General features: G+C 37.9%; 1 protein-coding gene across 25 annotated transcripts in view; it reads left to right on the top strand.

The window, feature by feature from the left end:
* The window catches only part of TNRC6B (trinucleotide repeat containing adaptor 6B), a 141,045-nt gene that overhangs the window by 107,527 nt on the left and 18,124 nt on the right, over window positions 1–15,394 (top strand). For 19 of the 25 annotated variants that reach the window (XM_061364172.1, XM_061364026.1, XM_061363983.1 and 16 more), the window contains 6 exons: window positions 721–879; window positions 4,125–4,303; window positions 5,508–5,582; window positions 6,883–6,928; window positions 13,751–13,899; window positions 15,071–15,241. In XM_061364172.1, coding sequence (XP_061220156.1) covers window positions 721–879; window positions 4,125–4,303; window positions 5,508–5,582; window positions 6,883–6,928; window positions 13,751–13,899; window positions 15,071–15,241 — 779 coding nt within the window. The remainder of the gene's footprint in view (window positions 1–720; window positions 880–4,124; window positions 4,304–5,507; window positions 5,583–6,882; window positions 6,929–13,750; window positions 13,900–15,070; window positions 15,242–15,394) is intronic. The other 6 variants (XM_061364144.1, XM_061364109.1, XM_061364068.1 and 3 more) reach the window with 3 other exon arrangements.

Below are 15,394 nucleotides of genomic sequence, written 5' to 3'. Positions count from 1 at the left end.
ACAGGAGGCCCACCTCATTCCGTCTTCCTTTCACGTAGTTGCAGAGAGTGATAAGGTACCCCCTGAGCCTCTTTTTCTCCAAGCCAAGTCACATTTATTTTATATTTTATTGTTGGAGAATTGGGGAGAAATTCTTTATTTCTTTTTAGTCAAACTTTTTGCTCTGGAACACTCATTTAACACTTGAAATGGAGCTAGTCTGTGGGGTTTTTTTAGCTCAATTTGGCTCTGTCGTATGATAAAGAATACTTAGGAAAATATTCTATGAAATAAGGTCAAGGAAAAGCTACATAGCCTGGGAATATATTGAGGTGTTTCTGTTATGTAATCTGTTCTGTGACATAAACGTGCTTTAAAGAAAATTGTTTTAATACATAACTTCAAATATGTTCTTATTCATCATATATAAAAACCTGGGTAAATCTGGTGCTTTTCATTAGTCATAAAAGTTCACCAGATAGGACAGCATTAGATGTAGGTACATGTTTAACCTGGAGAAGAATATTATTCAACATAGCATTCTCTTCCTTTTCATCCGTGGAAGTTAGTGCCTGCTCTCAGTGATGTGAACAGTTGTCAATTCTGTTGCACCCATGTTACTGAGAACCTAAAGTCCTCAACAGAAAGAATGAAGTAATAGATAATGATGTGGTGCTGCACTGCAGTGAATAGTTCATTGTCTAAATGGTCTGTAATGAAAACTCTTTCTCCTTTGTGCAGTCTGGAGCAAAAGCACTCCACCTGCTCCAGATAATGGTACGTCCGCCTGGGGTGAGCCAAATGAAACAAGTCCCGGGTGGGGTGAAGTAGATGATACAGCAGCATCAACAACAGGCTGGGGGAATGCACCTTCCAACGCCCCGAATGCCATGAAATCTAGTGAGTATAGGCCAGATACCAATTTCTTTGCAGTGGTGCTTTTTAGTGTTTGGGCTTTTGATATGGGTCACCCATGCAGGAATTGTTATCTGAGGCCTAGAAGCAACACATTGAATCAGTAAGATTATGATGGATGAATGATCGTTTACAAATGACTGGAACCGTCTTTTAAGGTAATGAAAAATTTCTTAAGTGAGCAATTAAATGGGCAGCTCCAATTTGTGGAAGTGTTGAAACATGAGAGCATCTGAGTGAGGAAGTGTGTCTTTTTCTCAAAATATCTTTCCTTCTCTGGCTGCCCACTTGTTGCTCAGCACACAAATTTGTTAAGTGATAAATCACTTTTCCTGATTGTATCAGGGAATGCACAGATTTCAGTGTGGAGGCCATTAGGTGTAATGCAACTTGACTTTGAATAGATTATTTTTTATTGTATGGGTGTGGAAAATTGTATCTCTTGAGAACTTAACTTCCTTCTGTCGTTGAACCTAAAGGGATTACTGTTTTTCTGACTATTACCTACCTGCAGCTGTGGTGCTCATGAATGAGATGATGTTGAAATATTTAAAAAAAATATAAAGAAGATAAAATTTTGCTGTATTAAGAGCCTTATTTTTGTGGAAGTTATTCCTTCTGATATGAGCTGTAGAATTTTTATTTCACTCTCTTTAAGCGAAGTACAACAAACAGAAACGATCACCTGCTGATAACAACATAGCGATGCTACTGCCAAAGCCAGTAATATTTGGATGTGAAGTTTCCCATAGGAAATAATGATAATACGTGACAGTTAACTGAATTTGAGTAATGGTACCCACTGTAAAACTGTTTTCAGTTACAAGTTGCTTTTGCAACATGTAATTGTTTGGAATGAAATGCTCTACTCAGATGTGTTCTGTTGGGTTGTTCTCCCTTCTTCCCACCCCAGTTGGCCATTTATGAAACAAAACTGGGAAAAAAGTACTGCTTTCTTGGAGTTAATATTGTAGCAGCTTTTCACGGATGGCAGTAGTGCTTACTGTCACTGCTACACAAACTCAGCACTTCCCAGGATGCTAAACTTTTTCTAGGTGAATCTCTTTCCTTTTCACCTGTAAAAAGCCACCTACATATGACAAAAATAAGAGCCTCTGAAATGCTAATGATCATTCCGAATTCTGTGGACTTATTAGTACTTAGGAGAGACTTAAAAGACTATGCATGGTCACTTGCTTGTCCTAACTTGTCTGCGTGTGTGACACAAGCAGAAAGCTGCAGCATATATGTGCCGTTTTGTACATAAGCTGTTTCCAGCTCTAGAGGAGCAAAATACAGGCAGTTTGCCCCTGATGGCTGTTTCAGGTTGTGGTGTAGGAGATCACCAGTTCAAGAGATGAGGTCTTAATTTTTCTGTGTTCTGTGACTGCTCCCTCAACTCATTTCTAATTGGCACCCAAAAGAAAGCAATGCTACTCAGGGGATAAAGGGGAGATACTGAATGTATAAGTTAGAAGAAGAAATTGATTCAGAGAGCTTGCAAGGGCATAATTTATGGTCAAAGGTAAGGTCAGGAAACTGAGATAAGCAGTGATGGGAAAAGAAGAGTTTAAAGCCAAAGAAAGGAAGCACAGATCTTGCCACCTGTTAAAAAAAAAAAAAGGATTTACGTAGTTGTATCAGCATTGCATAGGAATTCTCTGGCAGAAGCAGGAATAAATTCGGTTTTCTGTAACATCATTATGTCTCTTTAACTTGAAAGTTTCCTTTGCTTACTATAGCTTTTTGTGATTCATCACTCAACAAATGCAGGAAATGAAGTAGGAATCCTGCAGACAAGCCATCTTTACATTACTATCGAGATTCATGTTCAAGAATCTCAGATCTGAGAGCTGTCAATGGAGAGAAATAATTATAGTCATGTAGTTAAAAGCAGGATCATAGCACTGTATTAAAAAAAAAAAAAGTGCCTGGAAATAAATGAAAGCTGCAGGGGCTATCCCATATATGACATTCCCAGATGAAGTTCTTGACTCTGAGGTCATAATCTTTAAATGTAGCCTTTTCTGTGTAAATAGCATGATTAAAGGGTCAAGAGGTAAATTTTTGTACTTGGACCAGTATGTTTCCTAAGCAGCCCTCAATTTTGGTACACGAATAACTTCCAAAAGTTACGTTTCCTGGGAAGTATCTGAGTTATTTATGATGGATTTTAAGGTAGCTCTTAAACTGCCATGAAATGCTGCTGTACTTATTTTCCAGGGTCATCAAGGTAGTGTTCCCTTTAATGGGCTAATTGCAGTTCCAGACTATTTTGTATTCAGATTTTCTGCTATGTGTGTTAATATCTTTATCCCTGATTTCCACACTCAAACCCCAGACAATATGAGAATTTGTTATGAAAAAGGTGATTATGATTTAAATCTTTTTTTAAAGGATATAAATGCTCAGGGAATAAATATACAGAGTGAAGAGTTTCAGCAGGAAGGAGAACAGCTGGGCAGTAGACAAGATGAGGATTTGGTCTCTTGGTGGCTTGTTGGCAGAGGTTAGAATTCAGAGTTGCCTGACGGTGCTAGAGAGTAACAGCAAGAAAAAAGACAATAAGGAAAAAAATCTTAGATTGAAATGATATGGTGAAATGGTTGTAGCTTTCTGGTAGTGGCTTACCTACTTAAACAGCACTGCTAATAAGTCTTTTTAGTGACAGTGTTTAACACAGAAATTCAAGCAGAACAGTTTGGGGTTTTTTTCACAAACTACTTTTGGTGTTACATATAGGGGAGCACAATGCTGCTTCTTTTCCTTCACATTCTATTTAGTTGTTACTCCTTAAAGTTCTGTAGTTTTGTGAAAGGCTTTAGTGCAAGAGAAGGTTTTGAAGCAAGAGAAGAAATAATTGATAAACTACCCAAACCGAAGTCCTCAGCACCGTTGGTTTTTAAGTCTCCTTCAATTCTTTCATTTACACTAGAAAATAATAGATTGCCTTTGAAAGAAATCCCAATGCACCTCTATCTCTATAAGAGAAGAGGCCCCTATGGTTATTATATCTTTATTGCTTTAAAATAGTTGCAAAACATGACATGCTAACATGCCACCAAATCTCTTGGGTTTGGGGATTCATGCACAAGTTTTTAGAGCTTTTAGAGTGAAGACACTTTTTTTTAAGTCCTTTGGGGTTCTGATGATCTCAGCTAATATTTCAGTAGCAAATCACCACTGCATGGTATTGTAGGCTGCTTTTAAGCTTCTTCCTTTTCCTAAAGGTTCTAAATCTATGCAAGATGGCTGGGGAGAGAGTGATGGGCCAGTGACAGGAACGCGTCATTCCAGCTGGGAAGAGGAGGAGGAGGGAGGAGTCTGGAACACAGCAGGCTCTCAGGGAAGCAATTCCTCCCACAACTCAACAAGCTGGGGGCAAGGAGGAAAGAAAACACAAATGAAGGTAAAATGCTTGAATGATTCATAGCTACTGTGTTGTCTGAAAGCAGCATGACTGATATGTTAGAGCACTATAATAGTTCTTCTTTTAAAAAGGTATTACAGAATTCAGCTAGAAAGGTGCCTATTACAGCAGTGTAAAAAATGTGAGGTTTTTGATTTGTTTTAATGTATTATACTTCTTGTGACTAATAAATCTGCCAGAAGTGTCAAATTCCTTTAGTATGTAAGCTGCAGCGCATGACTAAATGAAACGGAGCAGTAAGTATCCCAAGGCTACTGCTCTTCTTTTGTTGACATGTCTTTCTGTGTTAGGCTGCTGCAGTTCTTTGCAGAGCCTTCCAGTTTGAATTCCACGGTTCCTTTGGCATGTACACTTCTTATTTCTACTGACTTTTGTGTTTAGGTCGGAGTTGTGTTTGTTGTTATTGACCTTTGGCCTCACACAGGAGCAGGAGTTTGGCTATAGTCCTAAGTAAATTGCTTCCTAAGGCTTGTTTGTGTTAAAGTTCTCTACTACAGTAACACTTGGTACTGTATTAATATTAGGACTATGCCTTGATTACTTCTAGTCAGATAGGCAGGGCAAACTCAAAAAGCAAGTCCAGAGCAGCTTCCTAGGACATGGAAATAGTTGTGACATGGTATGGAGTTTTACAATTCCCATTCTGCAAAATTATTCCCATGAACTTTTTTTCTCACTCAAAGCCTTCTTTTTATTATAACCATTATAATGCAATTTTTTATTATAACCATTATAACACAACTGTCCAGATTTTTTTCTTTTTTGTTGAAATGTGTTCAGTCTTTGTTTTGATCACCTGTAAATTACAGTAAGGTCAGATGGAGAGTCAGGTCAGCACAGTGCCCATGTGAGAGAAATCATCCTAAAGGGAAGAAATCTACCTCTGTATCTACTAGGCTGTACCAGAGGAGAAAATAACATAACATAAATAGCAGATTCCAGAATGAACCTGTGAAGCATTCATTATACACATGAAGTGTTCATTCAGTTTGGTATGCATAACAATGAACAAAACATAGGACAGATTATTTGGTAACTGTTTCCAACCATGCAAAAACTTAGTATTTTGTTCAGGAAATAAGTTTCTCTGAAACCAGGATCATTTGACGCTTGTAAAAACAGAATTTAAGAAATCAAAAAGTTGCTTGAGAATATTTGTCTTTTTTTTTTTTCTCCTCTTCAGTGTGCATTAAAAGGAGGAAATAGTGATTCATGGATGAACCCTTTATCCAAACAGTTTTCAAATATGGGCTTGCTAGTAAGTAAATTTTTTAAAATATCCAACTTTTGGAAATAAAGAAGTCGTCATTAAACTTAAAATAAGTCAAAAGATCAGCTGTTTAACAGTGTGTAACTACTTATCTGCATTTGCTATGCTAGTATGTTGATTATGCTACTTTTAATAGCTGAATATTCAGCATTTCAGAATGGCTTCTTAGAAAATCCCAAAATCTACTTTGACTCTTGCTTCTTAGAAAATCCCAAAATCTACTTTGACTCTTCAGAGTTATGGTATCTTTTGTTCTGAGTTTGTAATTTCCTTGAAAGTAACAGCATTTGGTGGTTATGGGGGGGGTGTTTGTGTGTATTTTCATAATACACTCTTCAGAGCACTGAGGGTAGAGGCCTTAGCTACTGGCTGTAGTGTCAGACATCTGTGATTAGTCCAAGGCTATTCATTCCGAGTCTCAGCCACCTATCAGAAAAGGAGAGTTAAGAGCCCTGTGTCTGTCTTGGCTATTTATATTTTAAATAATACGTAGCAGGGTCTTTTTAGAAGAAAAAGGGCTCATTATTAATCAGTACATAGAGATTGATTGGTAAAATGAATAAAAAAATGGCACATCATGAAAAGACAGATCATCAGAGAGGTACCTTAAAAAATAGTTGCATATAATTTTTTCTTTTTTTAAGAACTTCTGAAATGCTAATTTTTAAAACATTTTACAGGCTATTGTGCCAACTGTCATCCTATGAAGCTGGCATAGTATGTAATGCAGGCTAACGGAAGATGATAATGCAGAGGTTCTGAGACAAGCCCAGGGCTGTACAAACTGTCACTGACATGACTACTGTTAGTTTGTAATGTCTGTTGGCTCCCAAGCTCAAATTCGGTCTGCTAGACTGTAGATGCTTCTGAAAGCTATGGGAACACCCTGTCCCAGACTGCCAACTAAATCATAACTTGGCAGCACTTTTCAAGGTTTGATGGCTTGACAGGTCATGAGGATGAGCTATCATTTTGGCCTCTATTTTCAGTGTTTCATCTCTCAGCCACTGGCACATGAGGACAGAGGTTCATTTCACAGAGCAGCTGTCTGTCCATCTTTCTCAGCCTGTCGCATGTGTTCATGTGTCTGGTTTCATGTGAGTAAACTAGCCACACACAACATTAGGGAGCCAAGGTGAGCTGTGTCCAGGATGATGTCAAGAATCCTTGTGTTTAGTTTAAAACAAAACTTTCATCGGCACAAGCGTGCCTTTCCTTCATTTCACATTTCTGAAACATCCCTCAGCATTTCAGATGTTGGAACTGAATTTTTTTGTTTTTCTTCCAGAGTCAAACTGAGGACATTCCAGGCAGTAAGATGGACTTGTCTGTAGGTGCGTATAGTTTAATTTAAGTGCATTTGAAATATGAGATCATGTGTAATATTTTTATGTGGGTGACATGCTGTGTTTTGGAAAGGTTTGATCTTGCATTTAGCACTCCTCAAATAGAAGGGTAGAGTTATAGCATCCAGTGTCTTGGCTGTAGGCTTTGAATAGTCACACAGCTGATACTGCTAGGCAAGATTGGGATATGTACCTGTACAGAATGGAGGTAAAACTTGTGGAAGAGACATTCTGTAGGACTGTTTTGATACATGTAGTTTGTTTTCATTGTTACTGTTTCAAGAAAGTGAAGATCCCTTTCCATTTGGTGGAAGAGGAGGGCTATTTTTTGGCAGTAGAACATCCCAATTACTATAGGTCCCTGGAGGTGATGTGAGAGAGGAGAATGTCTTCTGCAGTTGGTTTCTTCGATTGCTTGCCTCAAGCTGTTACAAGTTACTGCTCATTAGAACTAGATTTTTCACTCTTCATAGCCTCACCACAACACTGCACACAGCTTAAGTGGGATGGGCTGTGTGGAAAACACTGGCTTAAATGGGAGTTGGAATTGACCACTTGGATTAATCCCATTTAATCACCTTTTAATTTGTCATGACTTTCTTCTTTGGCAAGCTAAGTAGTGTGCTTTCACAGAAGTACTGATTTAAAATCTTGGAATCAGATTTGATTTTGCATTTGTTCTCCACACTCTCTGAATGTTTGCTATCATGTTATTGCAGTAGAAATACTACAGGTTCCTGAAATCTTCTGCCATTTGAGATGGTTTCCCTACAGGATCCCTAATATATATATATTAAAAAAGAGATGATCCAAACCTGCTATTTCGATTGTTGTATTTTAGTTGCTATCAAGTTTTTGAAGGCTTAGGAAGGTTAAAAACTTACACAGGATAGTGTTTGATACTTATAGAAGGAAATAGGGTTTCTTTCCTGTTCTAACATCTGTTCAGTTTTTGATTCTTCAAAAACTACAGAGGCAGGAAGATCATCTCATACCCATAGCTATGAAGACAGATCATATAGTCCACTTAAAGGACTTTGGAAAAAGCTAACAACAATTTTGGAGATGTTAATTCTATTTCTGTAACTGTTGGGGACGTCACAGAGGCCTTAAATTCTTCCCAGTTACAGTGTCAAAAGCTAGAGGTCTGTAATTTTTATTCCAATGAACGGTATGTCAAAGAAGCATTAGTATTCTCAGCTCTCATCTAGAACAGTGAATTTCCTGTATAGGTGAGGTATGCCCTATGGGCTTCAGGGGAGTGTGTATGTAGTGGTTCTCTTTGTGGAAAACATCCCTGTATCAGTGCAAATCAAGTTTGTTATGAAGATATAGACACCACTGATTCTGAATCTCATGTGATTATCACTGAGAGCTATGGTTGCTGTCACACAGTAACCATTTTACCTGTTTCATATTTTAAAACGTTCTGGTACCAAGCAGCTTATTTTCAGCTACTTTCGCCTGATAGCCAAAAGTGTCTACCTCATTTAAAATAGGGACACATACAGTCATAAAGAGCTGCTGAAAGCACAGCAAGGACTTGGTAAGAAGGAGAAGGCTGGCTGGAGGAGGTGACTGACTTGAAATCAATGCTTTTTCTGCTAGTGGTTCTAAATTTCCTGTGGGAGACTGTAGTTTGAATTAATTACTGATGATCCCTTGGTGGTATCTCTGAAGAACCACCTGCAAAAGTAGTTCTGAGCCAGGTTGCAGTTTGTGGGATTGCTGGATGAACTAAAATTGGTGTTTACAAGTTAAGTTTTCAGAATATATTCTGAAATTCATTGCTGTACGCTAGAATAGTGTGGGGTCTGTCATGCAAGTTGACTGTATCTAACATTAAGGATATAATCTCTTTACTCCTCAGATATTACCTGCCATAGAAGTTAGTCTTCAAGTGTATGACTGGCTGTGTGCTAAATACTAAGTATTGTCATCATATACATTTCAGCATCATATACATTTAAGTTTGGTGCATTCGATCTTGTCTTTGTGGCAACTTTTTGTTTCATTTCTGGATTATTATTTTTTTCTAACCTAAATATCAAATAATGACGGGAAGCTGTGTGTTCTGCTCTTAGATAAATGCCACCTTGAGGTTTATGTTTTTACAGTTGTCAAGACAGTTGGCTAGTCTGATGTGTTCCCCCAGACCCTGAAAGTAACGCAGTAGTGAATGCTACTTTGTCTTCTGTCTGAGTGATACGATGGCCACATGACTGAAATTGAACCTATACTGTAGGACTTTTGGTAGCAGTGGAAAACTCAGTAGCACAAGTTCAAACCCTGCAAATGCAAGCAGTGTAAACATTAATTCTTGATTTGAATAGTAGATTTTTGCGACTACAGGAAGCATTTCTTGTGAAACTGGCCCTTGTGCTGTTTCTCCAGTTTCTATGCCATTCTGATTCTGACATACTTCTTCTGTGCCTTTCTAGTATTGTTGACCAAATTATTCCACTATTATGCCTTGCAAGAAGTCTGCTCTGATATTAAGCCTCTTTGCATCAGTCCTGTCACCAGCTTTAGTACGTCCTCATCTGCCACTGTTGTAGCATCCTGTGTGATGCTGTAGTCAGGTTTTTCCCAACCGAAAACTTAATTTATTTGGAATATTGATTAATCTTTGTACCAAAAGTAGAGTTGTGGTAGTCAAGACTTACATCTAACATCAACTCCAGATTTGTTACTCTAATGAAATCCAAATAGCTGCAGTGTCTCTCATCTTAGAATCCATTGCATTCTTAAAATGCATATCACACTTCATAGAGAATTAAGTAATTCTTTTTTTTTTTTTTCTTCACAAAGTTGCTTTCTTTCTCTTGAATAGTTAAGGATCCCAATAAGAGGTGTTAAAGCATGTGTATATATAGTACAACATAGTTTTGGTGAAGGTAACAGATTTTTTTTTTGATCTCTGCACTTTGACTTAGTACAGCGTCTCTAGAATTCAGGCTCTGATTGTATCATGGTTCTCTAAAGATCTTCTAGACAGAAGTCTAGACAGTTGTCTTCTTAGATATTCAGTTCTCATCTGCCTTCAGATGCTGTTGTTAGAGAACAGATCTAAAAATATACAAATGAAGAGGATGGTAGCCTGGATTATGCTGATAATAGGTCTCTTAGTTCTTCTTAAACTTTTGGATCCTTTACAACTTTGTGCTGTCAAGGACCTTAAGGCCATAAGGCCTTCTGAGGAAAGATGGCTGAGGCTCAGTATATCCTGTGGAATTATGCTGAAAGGTTGCATACTTTGTCTTTGCATACTTTGATCTGTTCCACTTCTTTAAATTTAGTATAACCATTAATGGTGGAGTCCTTGATCCTGGGTAGAGGCATTTATTATAGTTTGTATTCCATTTCAAAGTTAAAGAATGTGACATCTCCCTGATGCTTTTCTGTTACTAATCTCTTTAGCTGTTTCACTCTTGTTGCTTGTGGAAAGCTGTAAACTTTTGCTCAGCCTGTATCTACTTCTGAACTTTAAATGTTGGACTTACTTATTGAGGTAGGCTTGTGCTTCATCTGATTTTCAGTCAGGCTTACAACATACCAGGTTATCCTAATGAGAACTCCCAGCATGGCATTTTCCCAATTTATGGATAAATGCACATTGATCTTGGAGTTAAATCAGTGCTTGGGAACCAAACATACTGAAGAAAACTTTGGTATGTATGGATCACCTTGGCTTTGATCATCATGCGTTGTAAAATAGTTTCAGTTGTCAGTAGGTAACTCTTACTGTGTTGGTCTCAGTCATCTTTGAAAACTGTGTTGCTTTCATTGCAAGGTGCTGGAGTGACTCTTATTTAGTGACCAAGACAGAAGAGATATGGATCAGCAGCATGCCTTTCTATTTTTCTATCAAATCCTTCGAGTGGGGAGCTTGTTTTGCTTTGAAAACAGGATATCGCATTTTCCATTGAAATCACTCCTAGTTTGTAAGTCCTGAAGCATGAGGTTTGCTACAGTAAGTAGTTAGTCAGAACCACCTAATATTCCATCATTTCCTTTCTTCTGTTTGACAGGCACTTTTGTCTTTCTTTTTCTTTAATGTAGTAGTTGCAGCCTCTGCAGATTACTGAAGTCAACTGTAAAGACTTGGAAATTAATTTCCATTTTCTATTGATTCAAATGCAACCCATGCAGCTGTCTGTTGTAAATACGTTACAAAACCATAACCAGATACAGCATTCAGGTGCAACACCTTATGATATGTACATTGATATACAACATATACGATATCTAAGTACATGTGCTTGTTCAGTAGGCTTGGATGATGTAAATTTATGGCAGAAGTAAAAACCAAGCATCTTTAAAATGTTTTTGGTTTTGTGGTCAAGCAGAAAATATTTCAAATGTGGGAGATTTTTTTCCCATTTGGGTTACCCTGTGGGTTATGTGTGTTTTCACTGTGTTGAGTCTGTTATTTGCAAATATTTTAGGTAACTTTGATCAACAGTGGTTTCTGTTTCGTATCTCCTGGTATAAAACACATTATACATCATTTTGTTCATATAGAATTCAAGTTTTATTTTTTTCTTCTTGGACTGTGTGAATATGGTGGAGTTCTTATACTTGACAGTCGTCTTTGCCTCACTAGGGTGTGAATGTCATCCTTCAAGCTCTTGTTTCATTTTGCATTTTTCATAGTGCTAATAGTGGGGAAAATCCAAGAACTGATGGGAGTGGCACCTTTTATGAAGATGGTTGGACTTTTAACCTGTTCTGCATTTCCACATGCAGAGGATTTGGGGCTTCTTGTTTATTAATGCACAAGTGTTCTTGCCTACGCAAAGGGTAAAATTCAGACTTTCCAGATTTCAACAGTAGTCTTGTAATATGTAAGGTAAAGCCAGTCTTCAGCCACCTGCATTATTTACAGCTTTTGTTGGCAAGTGCAAAAGACAGGCTCACACAACAGGTTTCAAGGTTGCATTAGAATTTTCTATGAATGGGGTAAACGAATGCAGTCATTTCTCTTAGCAAGGCTTTGTACTGAAGTTTAAGCAGGTGCCTCAGCACTAAGTGGCATGCATATCTACGCTGGAACCCTTTAAAAGTACTGCTATATGCTCTTCATGTTATTTACCAAGGAGTTTTACAAGGCATTATTCAGTAATGTTTGAGGAGTTGATTGGATCGCCAGGATAACTGAAGAGACGAAAGGGTGTTTCTGTGTCTTAGCCAGCTTGTGTTGGCATCCACCCAGTTTCATTTCAGATAGTGATGCAACTCTGTCTTGCTTTCAGTTTCTTTTCAAGCAGCTAACAGGCAGGGCTTCCTTGTCTAGAATTAAAGTATGAAAGCCTTTTGATAGTGCATTGCTGGCATTGTGTGTATGTAGTTGTTAGATGTAGGTATTGACAGGATTGAGATGTAGATGACATTTTATGTGACTACTTCTGCAGAACCAGTTCTAGCTTTTTAGGATATGCTAGAAAGACATGAGCTCATCTGGGTCAGTATGACTCCAGTTACAAGCCAAGATTTGTCAAGTGTTTTTGTGATAAGTGATGTTGAAGGCATCTGAGAGGATGAAGCTGGATCAACTTTGAAAGCTGTGCCAGCAGGAAAACCCCATGTAATTAATTAGTAGTTGATTTCACGTGTTCTTGGCAATAACATATCTATGAATATTAACAGTTTGTGATGGAGCATTAAGAAAATATCCTGGCTTTGAGAAACTTTTTTGAGGCACAGATAAGCATTTTTAAGATATTGGTGTGATGAGCTCTCTGCTCTGTTTGATAAAGACTGTGTTTGTCAGTTGTAGGGTAGGATAGCTATCATCCATTCTTTGGAAGAGTCATAGTTTTTGGTTAACTGTGGCGACAAGCTTTTCAAACCATTCTTGGAGAGGCCATCTGTGCTACTAAATGGAGTTACTTAAACCTAAAAATACCAGTAAAGCTCATTTGTCACACTGCCCATATTTTAGAGCAAAGATATTTTCCATCTACTTCAACAGAGCAATATGTATCTGATACCTTGCAGGTGCCAAATACGACCCAAAAAATGGTTCCTTGGTAGCTGTTCAGTGTGTAAGGTAGAAAGCTTCCTTCAGTAAGCACGTGGCTGATGATAAGTTTACAGAGAAAGGGGATGTCTAATTCACCATGTATTACAGTTTGATTGTCTGTTACTAACATCTCTTCCTCATGTTCCACTGGTTTACTCATTAAACAACAGCAGGAGACTGTAGGGGATGTTTGAAAAGTATCTCTGTTGCTGGTTTGTAATCATTGCATACAAACTTAGGGAGATTGGTTGCATGTCTGGAAGTTAACAGCGTACCAGATGATCTGTGGTGTTCAAGAGTTAAGTTCACGTGACTACAGAAGTGTTGTGATCAAATTATGTGCATGATTTTGCAGTTTGAGAAATTTTCTTGATGCCAAACCCACTAAAAGCTAAGTACAGAACTTAAATAGTGGTGTCTCTATAGATACTGAATACCAATAAATAACAGTGTGAGTTTCAGAAGACATTGAAAATTATGTGTAAGTGAATATCATTAGTTGAACTAGGCTGCTGTAGTTTGCGTATGTTTGTATCTGTACATAAGTTGTGAGAAATACTTCACATTGAACTCTAAATTGGCTTGTTCAGTCTTAAAAATGAAGCTGCCTACTTTGATTTATGAGCACTTTTAATAGCAACTGTGGCTATGCTGGATTATAAGACAGATCTAATTTATACCCTAATCTTAAAGGTACTTCCTTTGGCTGTGAACTTACTGTCATCAACCATCATTAATGATAATGGTAAAGAGTATTGGCACTAATCTTCATCTTTTTTTCACAGGTGGTCTCCCAGATAAGAAGTTCGAAGTAGATAAACGAACCATGAATCTTGGGGATTTTAATGACATGATGAGAAAGGATCGTTCTGGGTTCCGTCCATCTAATTCCAAAGACATGGGAACCACAGATAGCGGGCCTTATTTTGAGAAGGTGAGAAAAACACCTTTAGGTAAATCAGTATCGACCTCTGTGAGGTCCGAGTTTTTACACTACTCCCTGGAAATGCTAAAAAGTCCAGTAACCTTTTCTAACTGAGCAATAAAAGGTGCAGGGGAGTTATGTTTGTAGAACGAACATGTATATAAAACAGAGGTGTCAGATGTGCATAGACAAACTAAATTATTGGGGAGAATAAGGCTTTTTGTCCAAGAACAGAGTGCTCTTAATATAGACAGAAAGAAATCCCTTTGCTGTTCTTGGAAGGGTAAACTATCAGTAGCAATGAAATTCATTACAGGTTTCATCACAGTGATTCTTTTGGCTATGACTACCATCATCTACTGTAAAAAAGTTGGTTTAAATGTAACTAAACATAAGTAATCACAGTCTTCCAAGTTTTTTCTGCTTTCATGTCTGTCGTTTATTGGAAACACGCTTTCTAAATTCCACAACCCCTTATGCTGTATGTCCATGTACTGTAAGCTTCTGTATGACATCTGTTTCTCTGTGACATCTGTTGTATGTTATGGTAGTGTTTCTTTCATATTCCTGCTTGTTTTAAATAGAAGCTTTCACTATTATTATTAAACATTAATTGCTTCACATTATGAAGTGGAGAGTGTCCAGTACATTCAGAATGCTTTAGGTGTTTTTTTAAATACAGTTTGTCACATGTAAAATGGAAAAGAAATTTGGTTTAAAAATTCTGAAGGCGTGTTACTGTCAGTGAAGTTTTTAAACTCCTCCATTTTGGTAGAACAGGCCAAAACCCAGTTTTGTCAACTCCCTCTGGTGGCCTAATAAATAAAATCCCACTAGCAGAGCTAATGCAGTCCTAACATGATTTTCGTAGGTGTGTGCTAACATTAGGGATTCATTCAAGATGTGTTTGTTTCTGTAGTGGTAATAGCCACTGTCAGAAATGAACTTCATGAGAGTTGAAAACATATTTTTAAAAATAAACCTCTAGGAGTTTATTGATTATCTCCTCAGACCAAAATCTTCATTGTCAAGTGATCATTTAAGTCAGAAGTTTTGTCCTTGTAATTGCTATTACAAATTAACTTTGCTTCTTCCTAGTCACTCACTGTCCCTCTTTCTCTCCTCTTGTGTTCTGTTGCTTCACTAACCGACTCCTGCTGTTGGCTAACTGCTGCTTCAGCTGACTTTGCCTTTCTCCAATCAAGATGGGTGCCTTGGGGATGAGGCTCCCTGCTCTCCCTTCTCCCCTTCTCCCAGCTACAAGCTGTCTCCCTCTGGTTCCACACTATCCAACGTCAGCCTTGGGGCAATCGGCTCAGGGCTCAGTCCCCAAAACTTCGCTGCTAGACAAGTAAGCAGGCCACCTTATAAGATGCATTGTTATAAGGCTGCAACCTGGGCTTAATCCTGGTTAGTTGGTTGCTTGCATTTGTTTTCCTACTAAGTAAATTAATATTGTTAATGGGAATTTCAGCTATATCAGGCCATTGAGAATCAGTCCACT

The sequence above is a fragment of the Neopsephotus bourkii genome, unplaced genomic scaffold (assembly GCF_033783945.1).
Source record: "Neopsephotus bourkii isolate Nb327-2 ecotype Australia unplaced genomic scaffold, CSIRO-AGI_Nbou_v1 NB_107, whole genome shotgun sequence".
In the NCBI taxonomy this organism is placed as follows: domain Eukaryota; kingdom Metazoa; phylum Chordata; class Aves; order Psittaciformes; family Psittacidae; genus Neopsephotus; species Neopsephotus bourkii.
This window is presented reverse-complemented; position numbering and strand designations above follow the sequence as displayed.